Source organism: Festucalex cinctus, chromosome 12 (genome assembly GCF_051991245.1).
Source record: "Festucalex cinctus isolate MCC-2025b chromosome 12, RoL_Fcin_1.0, whole genome shotgun sequence".
NCBI lineage: Eukaryota > Metazoa > Chordata > Actinopteri > Syngnathiformes > Syngnathidae > Festucalex > Festucalex cinctus.
Window position 1 is genome coordinate 8,441,730 of NC_135422.1, and position 14,208 is coordinate 8,455,937.

The 14,208-nt window shown below is 39.8% G+C and overlaps 2 protein-coding genes across 10 annotated transcripts in view; both read left to right on the forward strand.

Annotated features, from left to right (window-relative positions):
- The window catches only part of eml1 (EMAP like 1), a 48,204-nt gene extending 43,169 nt beyond the window's left edge, over positions 1-5,035 (forward strand). For all 7 annotated transcript variants that reach the window (XM_077538102.1, XM_077538098.1, XM_077538099.1 and 4 more), the window contains 9 exons: positions 400-525; positions 626-757; positions 915-982; positions 1,130-1,218; positions 1,519-1,616; positions 2,304-2,391; positions 2,659-2,754; positions 2,830-2,960; positions 3,091-5,035. In XM_077538102.1, coding sequence (XP_077394228.1) covers positions 400-525; positions 626-757; positions 915-982; positions 1,130-1,218; positions 1,519-1,616; positions 2,304-2,391; positions 2,659-2,754; positions 2,830-2,960; positions 3,091-3,216 — 954 coding nt within the window. In that variant the 3' untranslated portion in view covers positions 3,217-5,035. The remainder of the gene's footprint in view (positions 1-399; positions 526-625; positions 758-914; positions 983-1,129; positions 1,219-1,518; positions 1,617-2,303; positions 2,392-2,658; positions 2,755-2,829; positions 2,961-3,090) is intronic.
- Positions 5,036-5,617: 582 nt separating this feature from the next.
- The window catches only part of evla (Enah/Vasp-like a), a 35,715-nt gene continuing 27,124 nt past the window's right edge, over positions 5,618-14,208 (forward strand). Inside the window, exon 1 of one of the 3 annotated variants that reach the window (XM_077538992.1) lies at positions 5,618-6,063. In XM_077538992.1, coding sequence (XP_077395118.1) covers positions 6,059-6,063 — 5 coding nt within the window. In that variant the 5' untranslated portion in view covers positions 5,618-6,058. Of the gene's footprint in view, positions 6,064-10,690; positions 10,947-14,208 lie in introns of those variants that run through there. The other 2 variants (XM_077538991.1, XM_077538993.1) reach the window with 2 other exon arrangements.

Sequence of the window (14,208 nt, forward strand, 5' to 3'; positions counted from 1 at the left end):
AAGTAGGGAAGTTTTTCAACAAATCGCTTGGGATAGGTTCCACATAAAAATGAATAAGTTAACTCATGAATAGTAAACATGAATATATGGGGGATTACTGTACTTGATTATTCCGCTTCCACACATATGTATGAGCTACCCTGAGTATATCTCATCTTTGGATTTTGAGCTATCTGAATGCTGTGATAAAATATTAAAGAGTATGTACTGTTACTTTCTTGTGAAGAACTGTGCTGCTTGCGTTGGCAAGAAGCAGCACTGCCGCAGGCTGCAGATTTTGCGTGTCATAAATAAATCAGATGATGTCTTCTTTTGCTAGTGAACAGGATAGTGCTTTGTAGTAAAAGACTAATAAAATAAATAGAGAGTGTTAATTTATTTTGATGGCTTGGTCCCCAGGTGCCAGATGGGTTTGGTCCCATCCGGACTGTAGCAGAGGGCAGAGGGGAGACTGTTCTCATCGGAACCACAAAGAACTTTGTTTTGCAAGGCAGCTTGGATGGAGAGTTTGTGCCCATTACTCAGGTTAGTCACTTTTCCATTCTAACATTTCTGCCCAAGAGATCGCAGCGCAAAATAAATAAATAAATAAATAAAATAAATATTTCATTTGTTCTGGTTTTAGGGTCACACTGATGAGTTGTGGGGTCTGGCTGTGCACCCCTGTAGACCCCACTTTCTCACATGTGGCTATGATAGGCAAGTCTGTATGTGGGATTCCAGTTCACATCAGCTCATCTGGAGTAAACACTTGGAAGTAAGTCGAGTCAACACTGCCCCCTGGAGGCCACCAATAGAATTCTGAGTCATGCAACTGATGTACTCTAATCTTGTTTCTGTTTTCATTTTTTGCAAGATATTTCTCTCCACTTCTTTTTTAAACACTGATGTTAAGATTTCAACAATCCTTACAGGACACTGCCCAATCAGCAGACTTCCACCCGTCTGGAGCTGTTGTTGCCATAGGAACCCAGATTGGCAGGTAGGTGGGGAAAACCCTCCTTGAAAGAGACACCGTAATAAAAATTTGATGGTGCATTTACAAATCTGTCACACTCCAGTAGGAAGTGATATGTGAAATCAGTTCTACATTGATCAACAAGTTTCTTTTGTGCGGTTGGCCCTGCAGGTGGCTGGTTCTGGACACTGATTCAAAGGATTTAGTCACAGTGCACACAGATGGAAATGAACAGCTTTCTGTTATGAGCTTTGGCCCAGGTTTGCACTTTTTCCACACAGTAGATGTTTATAGTCCTGCATGTCACACTTTTTGCATGTTCGAAGATAATTGCTGGAAGTACAAAGACTGAGAACTATGTAGCACTAAATTGTGGAGCTATGCCGGTAGACTGTTTTTCACCATTTCAGTTTTCCTGATATTTTGGTGACATTAAGTGACACTACAAATTTGATTTAAAACTTAAGCTATTGCTTAACTTTTTGTGCAATTCACTACTACATTTTTGATAGCTAAGATTTTGCATTTTCTGGTTGTTTAACTTTTAAAACCTGTTTTAGATGGCAACTTCCTGGCCATTGGCTCTCATGACAGCTACATCTACATCTATGCCGTGACAGAAAATGGAAGAAAGTACAGCAGAGTGGGGAAGTGCTCAGTGAGTGTCTATTTTGTCATCCCATTCGTCCATGATAACTTGTTTACATTTGTTCCATTTGAAGTCAGTTATATGATAGGATGATGTGATCACAAACTTTTTTTCCCCCCATATATGCATATATTCAGGGTATCAAAATTAGTGCGTTAATTTTGTGTTAAATTAAAGTTCCTTTAACGCCACTAATTCTTTTAAATAACCCTTACTTGGAAAGCCTGTACTGGGGGAATTTCAGCCACAACGCAACAGACATGTCCACGTCAAAATTTAGCAACAATAAATTTAATAACCATACTTGTGGAGAATGGGGTCAAGTTGTCAAGTTGTATTTTACAATTATAAAAATGTGTAGAACTTCACAAATTACTTCATGATAAAGATTAGATAGCTCTTAAAATGCAAAGAAAAATGCACTGAGCGGTCACCAATGTCTTACAAATGCAATTATGCCGTCTAGTGGTGGAAAAATTACCTCAACACAAATCAATATCACACTAATTTTTTTACAGTACATATTTTTAAATTTTAACGCAGTTTTATAAATACAATGACAGTTCTGTATCAATAACTAAAAGATGCAGTCGTATTTCTATTAGTTTAACATTTTTTCTACTTGTGTTAAGAGTATGAAAAGAGAAAAAAATAATAATTACCTGACACCCCTAATACATATACATCTTTTTCCAGGGTCACTCTAGTTTCATCACCCATCTGGACTGGTCCGTGGACTCCCAGTACCTGGTGTCTAACTCAGGAGACTATGAGATACTGTACTGTAAGTTCCCCCCCCAAAATCTTAATTCCCATCTTAGCATGACAATTTAGACAGTTCGAGACTTGCTAATTTATGGGAATGCACAGACAACATTACCCTTTAAAATGGCTTAGATGGTATAATCCAGTATGCTTTGATGAGTTGAATGTGGAAGAAGGATGAAGCAGCTCCATGTTTATTCTTATACTTCAAAAAGATTCCATTGCCAAAAAAAGTGTTTTCAATACATGCATAATACTGTGTTTGCATGTGTGTCTGTTTTCACAGGGATTCCCTCCGTGTGTAAACAAGTGGTCAGCATGGAGACCATCAGAGATATTGAATGGGCCACACACACTTGCACTCTAGGTTTTCATGTTTTTGGTATGCTTCGTTTCTTTAAATCTTCCTCATTTTGGAAGCAAGCGAGGCTTACGAACATATTACATTACCCATCAGGCATGTGGTCTGATGGCTCAGACGGCACCGACATCAATGCTGGAAGCAGATCCAATGATAAGAGCCTCCTCGCTACCGGGGACGACTTCGGGAAGGTCCACCTCTTCTCCTTCCCCTGTTCTCAGTTCAGGGTAAATGTTCTGCACAATGCATATATTTACTTCTTCTTAGTATAGTGTGAGTATTTTGGCCACATCGGAAAGATTAATGAACCATTTTGAAAGTTGGCTTACAACATCTTGGCTATGCTGATGATTTCAGGCGCCCAGCCATGTTTACGGTGGCCACAGCAGCCACGTGACCAACGTGACCTTCCTGTACAACGACAGCTGCCTGGTGTCGACGGGAGGGAAGGACATGAGTGTGATGCAATGGAGGATAGTGTGAGCGACGAGGCTTGGAATGTGGACTTCCCTCTGCCGCTGCTCACTCCAAGCGGAAGCACAGACCCGACTGCACTACGAAGGAACCGAGTGAAATGGCTAATAATGTGGATCTGAACTGAGGTGAATTAACAGAGGGTTTTCTTTGCGGGTCTGCTTTCAGGTCCCTGGTGAGATGAACTGGTGAAGTGTGGCGTGTTGCTTCGTGTTTCTCCCTGTTTTTCTTCATTCAACCGCACTACATGTAAAATCCCTCCAACATACTGTCGTCCAGTGTTCCCAATCTTAAGTGAGTCATGGCACATATTTAAAATGAGAAAAAAAATCTCACGGAACACCACCAAACAAATGTCACAAATAGTGTACACACGGATAATGCTTCATCTTCTGCCATCTAGTGGAAGAGCATCCCATTGTTCTGGCACTATACATTGCTGATATCGATAGAGGATGAGAAGAATTGTCAGACCAATTAAGTCAAATTGGAAAATTTCCCACAGCACATCTGATGAGCTCGTTACAACACACTGGTTTGAAATCACTAATGTAGTCAACTCACATATGGCGAAATATTTTAAAAAAAGAACCAAAGGCTCAGATTTCTGACACAATTTGTGCAATTGTGTACTCTCCAAGCACCTCTTATGGACTGAAGTTTTTTGTTTTTTTGTTTTTTTTAACTGACATTACACTAATCAAGCCAAAAGAGGAGGACTAGATGGAAAACTGCATGGAAAGTTTTTATTTTCTATTGTATTAAACCACTCAGGAAACCCCCTGACAAAGTGCAACCCTTCTCATGACAGCAACACATACATTAATCACATCCCAGTAACAACTAAATTCCTTCCTACTATCAGGGGGCATTTTCAATCGTCTGAGGGCCATCGATCAAACAAATATCATACTATGAGCTTTTTGGGGTTAAATGTCTTTGGGATTTTTATAACAGTTCATCTGCGGTTATATTTATGTACTTTGAGAATTGCATGGCGGCCTGGGTCAAACACTCTTAAGTTTCCCCTACCCTAAATTCATCTTGCTCAATTGCACTTGATTTATATGCATTTACAAACTGTATACCAGATATTTAACTTAAAGAACATTAACACCATGAATAAAAAAAACACTACATGGTGAGTTGTTTGTGTGTCCAAAAGACTCCTCATTAAAAAAACAAAACAAAACAAAACTACATTTTAATTTTAATTTTTAATGTACCAGATTATAAAGGCAAAACTAATTTGTGGAGAAAATGGATGATTGAAGCTTTTTGTTTTATTTTTATTTTTTTTGAGGGGGTGGGGTTTGGGGTGGAAATGCGATCCGTAACGTTTTTTTTGTTTTGTTTTTTTTGTTTGTTTTTTTTTGGGGTTGTGTAGCCATGGAGTGGAAGGATGAGACCGTATCACTGTAACTGCCTGATGTGCTCCTCCATGGTGCACACTCAGTCAAGGCAACATTTTCATCCAATTTAGGGTTAGTTTGTTTTTGTTTTCTTTTTAATCTATAATAGATGATAAGATGCATTCTGTCTGTTAGGCAAGAGATGACATATTTAGCTTCATTAAGCTTTCCTAGAACCAGTAATGTTTTGTTTTTTTTCAACCCTCTAATCTGTGAATCATCTACTGTACAGGTACATTTCACACTAAAAATGTTGCTTTGATTTGGAGTCATTCTATCGGTTTGATGAAGAGGCTAATGCTGTGAACTGGATATTTTGTCTTCCCAAGATGCACCTAGACCCACAATTACCACTGAACATTTAACATTTGTCTGAGAGATAAAACCAAATAAAACTCCTAGGATTCTGTGTCCAAACTAAACGTCTGGGACTCACGTTTGTTTAAAACATCACTTAATGTCTGTCATTGTTTGTGTGTCCAGTAAATTGCTATTTGTGCAGGATTGACATCACGCACTGACATAGTTCTATACTTAACCGTAACTACCTATAGATGCCACAAGATGGTAGCAACGGACTACTCAGTCTAAATTAAGCGCGTCAACTCATTCAGCACCAAGAAACTATGATCCCAAAACACTTATCTGCGAACCATTTATTGGGGTAATGTAAGTTGAGTTTGAAAGGCCCGATATATGATGACTCTGTAGTGCGTCACAACCTAGTATTACACATTCCCTTCAGCTATTCTATAATGATTAATTTTCAACTATTTTTTTTAAGACATCACAAATGACTTTTTTTCCCCCCTCATTACAGCAGTTGAAACAATTATTTTTAAAATCTATTTGTCTTTTTTTTTCTATAATTGTGAATGGCGAATAGATGTAGACGAGGATCACTGCTTAATGTGCTTATATTAAAAAAATAAAAATAAAAATGCATGGCTCGAGGGGAGGTCTCACAGTCTGCATGCAGTTGCGCGTCTTCGCCACCAGCGGGCAGCATTGAGCAGACTCCTCCGCACGCCGCATTGTAACCTTGCCAAATCTCTCCGCCTCGCTCCCCTGACCAACCAACACCACTCCGAATGGGAAGAAAATATGGCGTGAAGGAGGCGGCGGCCGCCGATGACTACCGTTTACCCGCCCGGTAGCCCGCTTCCGAGCGAATAGTAAAGAATTGAAGACAAAGAACATGGATGTAAGGACACGCCGCGGCGCGTGTGTGCAGCCGAGACGCCGGAGCACAAAGCGGATGGGAGAAACAGCCTGAGCCGTAGCACGCCTCACCACATAGCCCCTTAAAACACGCCTTTTCCACGTACGCGAGGCCTCTTCGACTCGTTACATTTTTTATTTTTTTTTTTTTACTATATCTACAAACGGCGAAAACATCCGTTGGCTTCCTCGTCGTCGTGTGAAGAATAGACGGCGACATGAGGTAAGCTAATCCCACGCGCCCTATTTGTCGCGTCATGACAGATGTACCATCCTCTCCATTCTACAACTCTACATTCATTCATTTACATTCTTAACATCAAATATATTGCGAGAAGAAGCCTGAGGGATGTATTAACTGTGTCAATAGTACGAACTACCACATATCGTTAAGTGGGGGGCGGGGACTCGCCTTCCTCTCATCCCAAATCTATTTTGGCTATTTCCTCTAATTTAGGAGCCTTCCATTGTCACGGTGTGACCCCGCCCCAATTGTTACAGATGAATCTTTAAAAGCTTCGAGTAGTCATGGCAACGACAGCATCACTGACTATGCACCAGGTGGTACGGTGGTGGCTGCAGGGGAGTGAGAATTACACGTGCAATGAAGAAGACCAAGAAGAAGGAGGACTGGAGGAGGAGGAGGTGTTTATTCTGGTGGTTGCCAGGCAGGTTAGGCAGCCCCCTTCAGCCCCCAACCTCCCTTTTTTCCTTCCCTGATGAAATAGTCACACGCTTAAGCTCATCTCCTCGTCTGCCTCCAGTCCACATTCTAAATTTGAGCATGAGTAGTACTCGGCAGCCACTTGCTCGCTTATGTCGGTATGCAGACTGGAACAGGGTCTCCAAAACCTCCTGCCAAAATCCCTGGAACTTCTATTTACAGTATGAGACTCTCGCCTGTAGTTTGACTGTGGGTCTCCATACATCAGCGGTAGTCAGTACCCATTTTGATAACACGCCATCGTACAATACTTCCCCGCAGAGGTGGGTAGAGCAGCCAGTTGTACTCAAGAGCATCGTTACTTTATTGTACTGTTACTTTAGAATAATGTGACCCAACTAAAAGGAAAACGTAGACCTCCAAGTCCAAAAATTACTTGAATAAGTACTCGTTAAAAAAAACAAACTCAATAACTGTGTAAGAAGTGAGTTTATTGGTTGTTTTTTTTCAAATAAAGTGAGAATGTCAATGATAAAAAAAAATATATATAAAACAGGGATATGAAACATCAAAGACGACCCATTAATATTGCTTAAAAAATGCTAAACTAGCTAATGAATTTAGTGATGAATAAATGTTAAAATAAATAAATACCTTCACTTGTGTGTGCTTATTCGAATTAGACAGAAACTCTTCAAATGACATAAGCTGTTGGTTTTCACACACATTTGCCACAAATCATTCTTGTAGCAGACAACATCAAACAGCTCTTTGTTCCCTTTTTTTTTTAAGACTGGTATGTTTTGTTTTGTTTTTCTTTCTTTCTTTTTTTTTTAGGGCTGATACTGATAAGGAGTCAATGATGCCGATATTTGGAGCCGTTATTCATTTTCTAAAAGGGAAAATATTGACATCAAAATTTGAAAAATACAAACTCCAGCTATTAATTATTATTATTATTATTATTATTATTAGTAGTAGTAGTAGTAGTAGTAGTAGTTAAATTTTTAGGATTATGTTTATTTAACAATTTTTAGGGTTCGTTAAATGTTGGAGTAAAAAGAAATTCTTAATCAATAGAAATCTTTGTTTTAAAAATCTAACACAAAGTTCAGGGATGTCCCAGAGGCAGTAGCATCGTTTCAAAAGTTAAATTAAAACTTAAGTAAATATTTCCCTACTGTTTACTACAGTAAATAATATTTTTCAAAATGTAAAAATGTCTGAAGTACTGTATTGAAATTTTACTTATCTTAGATTTAATTTAAAAGGTGGCGGGCCAGCAGCATCTCTGAAAATGTAAATAATTAGTTAATTAATTAGCACTTTTTTAAATGGATTTATTGGCGTATAATTCTTCAAAATGGCCGATGACGAAAATGCTGAATATTGGCGCAGATAATCGACACAGCCGATTTTAACCACAGATGATGTTACTACTGTCTGTTTACATCTTTTTTTTTTTAATGTCGTGTCGTCATTTGTGGAGGTTCAAAAAAGTTTGTTTTGACAAGGTCGAAAGTGTAGATATCCGGGTCAAGAGTCATCATGCGCATGGTGCACTTGACTGCTTTACAGCCTCATGTTTAACTTGGCAGCTCAGCCTTTTTTAGCTGGTTTTACCACTGCCCGCTTCGAGTGGGGGGAGCACATTTGCCGAGTGTTTGGCCTATCAGTGTCACAGTTCTGAGCAAGGTTCGAATCTTTGCTGTGGTCTGCCTGTGTTGCGGGAACATGTTCTTCATGCGGTTGCTTTGGCTTTGCTCCTCGGAAGCAAGTACTTTTTTGAGGACTTCTTCCACTATGAGCTCGGGCTATGCACGAATCGGTGGTGATTTGAATTTGTGTACGTTTGGAAATGTGATCAGCGAATCAGAATTTTCGTACATGCATCAATAGGACACTTCATGCAGAGCTGTTTGGTGATGATGGTGACAAAGCCACAGACGAGAACGGTTCAAGTCGGCGAAATAATTTTTTCGACATGGCTGCTTCCTTTGTAGCATCAATGCAAGTGTCCGTGCACAAGAGTTATTTTTAGGCAGGGTGCTTTTATTGTGCTGTGGTGCTTCTCTGTTCTTGTCAGACTGGCTGCTTTCATTGTGTGTCTATACTAGATGTGAGCGCGGTTTTGAAACGGGTGCAAGAGGGGCTCAAATGCGAGGCGTCCGTCCTGTTCTATTAATGCAGGCTGACCGCTGTGGTGACTCACAGTCGGGAAAGGTAGAAGCGCCAGAGGGGTGTAAAACGCTGACTCGTGAGTCCCGCCTCCGGATGCTGCAACATCACAACAAAGCCAACCTGGCCCAATCCCCCCCTTGCCATTTCATCGGCAGGTTCAGCATTAGTTCAAGCTGGCGTTCCAGTAAAAATAATAAGGGATTTGAAGCCTTTTTGACTGTGTGCTTTGCTCTGTATTTTAAATTAGATCAATAAAATTTAAATAGCTGCGAACAAAGAGGAGCTTCTGTTGTTATCAGGGTAGCCAATTTAGCGATTTGATTGCTGTATTTAGCAACTTTTCTGACCACTCAGAGAGGCCATTTTTCTGAAAAGTGACTCGTGACTTTAATTTCTAAGAAACAGAACAGATAACATAAAAAGATAACAGATAACATAAGCCAAATCATTTTCACATCGTTTTCCATTTGAAAAGAAAGGAGCCCGGTGTCAGGCAATCGCAGAGTCAATTGCACAGAACACTGCAAAAAGACATGATGCCTTTTCCTTTATACAGGGAGTCCTTGACATTTTTTATGGAAATAAATACTTTTTTTTTTTTTGTCTTTTTTTTTTTATTAAACTTTGCATTTAACATTCACAACATTGCAACAAACATCAGATCAAAGTTTCCATCTTGTTTACATCCACAGTATTGAAAACAAAAATCACTCAACAATTCTACATTAAAAAAAAACAATTAAACTAAACAATGAAAATAAAGAAAATAAGGCACAAAAAAATTTATTAAGGTCAACAAAAGACATTTCACCAAGAGTTTTCAATGTATACGTACTTTTCTTGTTTGTTGTCAACTTTAAGGAATTAATATACAAATTAAATTCTAAATAAAGACTTTAATGGTGAAACACGACTTAAGTTACATCGCCAGCGTACGTTCGGAACTCGTCCGTAACACCGTATTGCAGGTTGGATTTTGCTGAGGTCGTCTTTACCTGTATAACTTTACATGGTAAACATGAGTTAGAAAATGTTGTGCACAAAGCTGTATTGTCATTTTCATATCCAACATTTTAAATGTAAATAAATGTTTAGAGCCATTTTAAGACAAGACAGAAACTCTGATAAAGCCACTACCAAAGAAATCCTGCATTCACAGTTGACATTTTTGTCATGTACCACTTTTTTACTGCACGCGCTCTGTACCTGACTACTCGCAATTCAAATTTTATGCGTTATTATACTCCTTGTGGGTTGTTAGGGTGTTGTTCCATCTGATGCCCTCAGTGTGGCATACTTTCCCCTATGTGCTATTTGGGAGTGGAAAACCAACCAGCCCCGATTGATTGATTGACTATTTCTGGAATTATTGATCAGAATACAGTAAGATTTTAATTTAAAGGTTAAATCTGTTGAACTATAGTCAGTTTTCAAAGCAATAAAAAAAAGAGGCATAATCAGTTGGTCTGATTGGTCTGTTCGTACTCAAACTCAATGATTACACTCGCATACACTTAAGCATAACAACCAATCACAGCTCAGCTTCAAAGCAGGTGAGCCGTGTCATTACCTGACCCCTCAGCAACTGTGATGTCATTTTCAGTCGACAGCAAGTGGCAAAATGGCGCCCTCTGAGATGGATACAAATTTTGCTGGTTAATTATTCCACAAATGCAATAATAATCAGAATACCCTGGTGGGGATTCATAGAACATAATACTTCTGGTGTCTTATGGGAAGTCACCACCATAATAATTGTTTGTACATCAGAGCCCTCGTGAAGAAGGTGGACAGAAAACAGGTTGTGTGTGAAATAATGCATATAGGCTCAGTAGCTGTTGCATACATCCAGCATAAATGCATAAATGATCCCCTGGAGGCAGAAAGTCAGCATTCTCGCAAACGAATGGAACAAGGTGACTGGTCTTTGCCGATCACATGCTCCCTTCCTCTCTCTCTTTCTTCCTCCCTCCCACTCGCTCGTTCTCTCTCTCCCTCCCTCCCTCTCTTTCTCAATCTTTCTCTCTGGCTTGCATTCCCGTACTCTTGTTGCAATCGTCCTCTTCGCAGCGTCTCAGGCTCACTTTGCTCTTTGGAAGATGTGAAGAAGGGAAGCTTTGACGCCGGCAGCATGCGTGTCGCTCTTTCCTCTCAGATTAACACCTCAGTCTCTCCTCCATAATCCCCTCCTTTACACCTCCCTCCATTATTCTCCAAAAGGATTGGACGGCAGGCAACATGTATTCCTTGGATGATTTCGGGTAGGACAACCTTATCTTTGCTTCAGTGTTTTGTTGGAGCGGGTCTGATAGAAGATGGCTTTGGAATGTTTCTGTTGGCTCCTCTGTCTTTAAGCAGCGTGACCACAAAATGTTCCCTGGATGCAATTCCCCTGTGCTCCAGTCTTGGATTGTTTCAAAAAAAAAAAAAAAAAATCCTGCTTGTTTTTCTGCGTTTTTCATTCCAATCTTGCTCGACTGTTTCTTTTCCCCAGCCAAGCTCCATTTTGTTTTATTGGCTACGTCTTTTCCCCGAGTTAGAGGGAATGACTTTCCTCCGTCAGCTGTTTGGAGAGCCTCGCGGGATCTCTCCCATCTGAGTTGCATGCGAGTGTGAGAAAGTCAGTACAGGAAGCGCCGGATCGAGAGCGCTTAATCGCTAAACACTGGAATGAGTGCGACTATGGAGCCAGATGACGGCGTGATATCAGGGCCTTGGCAGATTACGATGTGATTGGTTGATGGACAGATGCGTGGGACGCCATGACATTATTCCCACTATGTGCATGACTGAGTGCACTCTAGTAATCTACTGTCAAGTCTTTTTGCACTGTGGCCACAACATTTTTTGTTTCCTTTTAAATTCAACAATAGAACCTTGGCGCTCTGTTTCTACGTCAGCCCAACCAGAGGAGCAAAACATTTTCTCTCTAAAATGACTTTGGCCTAGTGGTCAGTACATCTGCCGCACACTAGAGGTTTCCTGTATGGAGTTTGCGTGCTCCTCCCCATTGTTTTGTTTCTGTGGCATAATTGCACATTCCTAAACCATGCATGTTTGGTTCATTGAAATGAAAACTCTAATGTTGTCAGTAGTTGCGACTTTAAGGTTATTTCGAGCGATTGTTTGTTCATGTCAGCTGAGTTCGACTTCAGTTCACCCGCAACCCCTAATGAGCACTAGAATACGGATGCATGCACTTTGCAAAACACGTTCTTTCGGAAGTCTTTTCTTCCCTGACTGAAGTAGTCTATCTCTTTAAGGATCAGGATTAGTATGCTGAGGAAGGTGGAATGAATGGAGAGTGTTGGAGATGAGGTGGGGGAGGGTTGCTTGTGTCTATACATGATGTGTCCATAACGGGGATGGTGCTCGAGGGGCTAGGGGGTGGTATAGGACCCTCAGAAATCTGTGGAACCCCAGTGAAGACTTTCCAGCATTTTGTTTGATATTCTAAAATATATATAATTCACTGTGAAATTAATGATTGTCAATATCATGGTTAACATGCTAGGTCTAGGATCAGTCATCTGTCTGTTATGTTTTAAACCAACCATTGGTGATAATTTAATGACAATAGTTTTGCTGTTGTTGCCATGGTGACATTGTCGCCCACTTCATCCCGCACACCTTAGTGACCAGGGCAGGGTGTTTATTATTTCCTCAACTGTAAAAAGTAACAGGCGTTTATTGGGGTAAGGCAACGCTGGGCAATTAATTTTCCAAAGGCGTCAAGAAGAACTGGAATTTTATTTGAAGGCCAAACAACATGCTAGCCTTAACTGTATTGTCTATTAATGGAATTCATTTATATAAATACGTGGAAAAAAATATTAGCAGTAATTTAAAACAGTATTTAATCATTTAATTTAAAAAAAAAAAAAAAAAAAAAAAGCCGTGTGCATATATTTTGAGTGTGCTGTCGTTTTGTCCACTAATCACTAACTCATACTGTTACAGTATTAGCTGTTCCTTCCAAGTTAGGACTCCCAAATCATTATCAGTCCGAATCCTCCTGTTCCCTCCAATGTTCACGAAATGAAAATGTTGCTAACAAGAGCACCCTTTTTAATCTCACTAGAGAGGGGTATGTTTACCGCATTGTAGACAAAATACAAATATGTAAATGAAAATAATATACAAGTGGTACCACATATGTGTACATCAAAATAAAAGCCCCGCTATCTTTTATTTATTTATTTATTTATTTTAGGTTTTCCATCTTTCTCATGGTTAGGTTAGTCATATTCTTCACAGTTATGATGTTTGTATCACGACTCGGGCCTGCTGGTGTGGAGCTGGATTGTGTATGTCTCTGAAAAAACTCCAATTTATTTCCACAATTTAGTGAAGAGTGAAGTCTCACAATTGTCCATACTGCAGGACTGAATGTGAGTGTGAGTAGTTTGTGCCTTGTGATTGACTGGCAATCAGTCGAGAGTCGACGATGTGTCTCGCCCAGAAGTCAGCAGGGATAGGCTCCAGCTCACCCGCAAGACTAGTGAGGACAAGCACTTACTATCATCATTATTATTATTTGCTACAGTCTGGTGTAATTGCTTGATTTTCAATAGCTAGATAAACATTAGTTTGGTATGACCTCAATTATTTTTGATTTCATTATATATTGTAGACAGCATCATGTGAAAGACATATAGTATAATTTGAGTGTATTAAATTTTTCCATTTGGACTTGTATTGAATCAGTGGGGTATTTTTTTTGTCATGCGCTGGTGGTGTCTTGAGGGCAGGCATAATAAAAAGCATATTCCGTATTTTCTGAATATTTTAAATTTACATGACCTAGTTTTAGTTTGTACATTTAATGCAGAATTTCTCGGAGTGTACATTACGTATCTACCTAACTATTTCTCAGAAAACACTGTCATTTCTTGTGGATGTATCCATTCCACCCTGAGGCAGTTTTACTGTGATCATTTTCTAAATGTTAGCGGGAGGTCAATGTCCCTTCCTTCATTGTCCCCTTGTAAAAAGATGGAGCGTGTTACCATTTACCCGGTCTGTCACATAAATGATCCCCGGACCCTCTTTGAGAGATGTTTACACGAGCCATTGGCATCTCACCACATTTTCAATTGTTTTGTTCCATGTGGCGCATCAAAGCAGGAAAGTTCCAGCTGCTAAAAAGCAAAAGAAAACAACATAACACACTATGTCTAAACCAGTAATCCTTACCAGACTATTGAGAAAGTCCCGCCTCTAGGTTTCAATCAGCCAATCATTGCACTGCAAGTGCACGACCTTAATTGAGTCTGAGAGGTAATCAATTACCACTGCATGTTAATTGACAGTTATCATGCTGGTTCTCTCTGCTATGACTGACCTCTGAGGTCCAGGCCATGCCAGTCAATAGGAGCCTATTTGGAATGAGTTTAATTGTGGGTCGCTATGGCAACATTGGTTGTTGATTGCTTGTAATGGATTGTTGATTAATCATGTCTTCAATTGAGGCATAATACTACATGTTTGCAACCAGCCATGGTGTTATTGAGTCACTCTCAT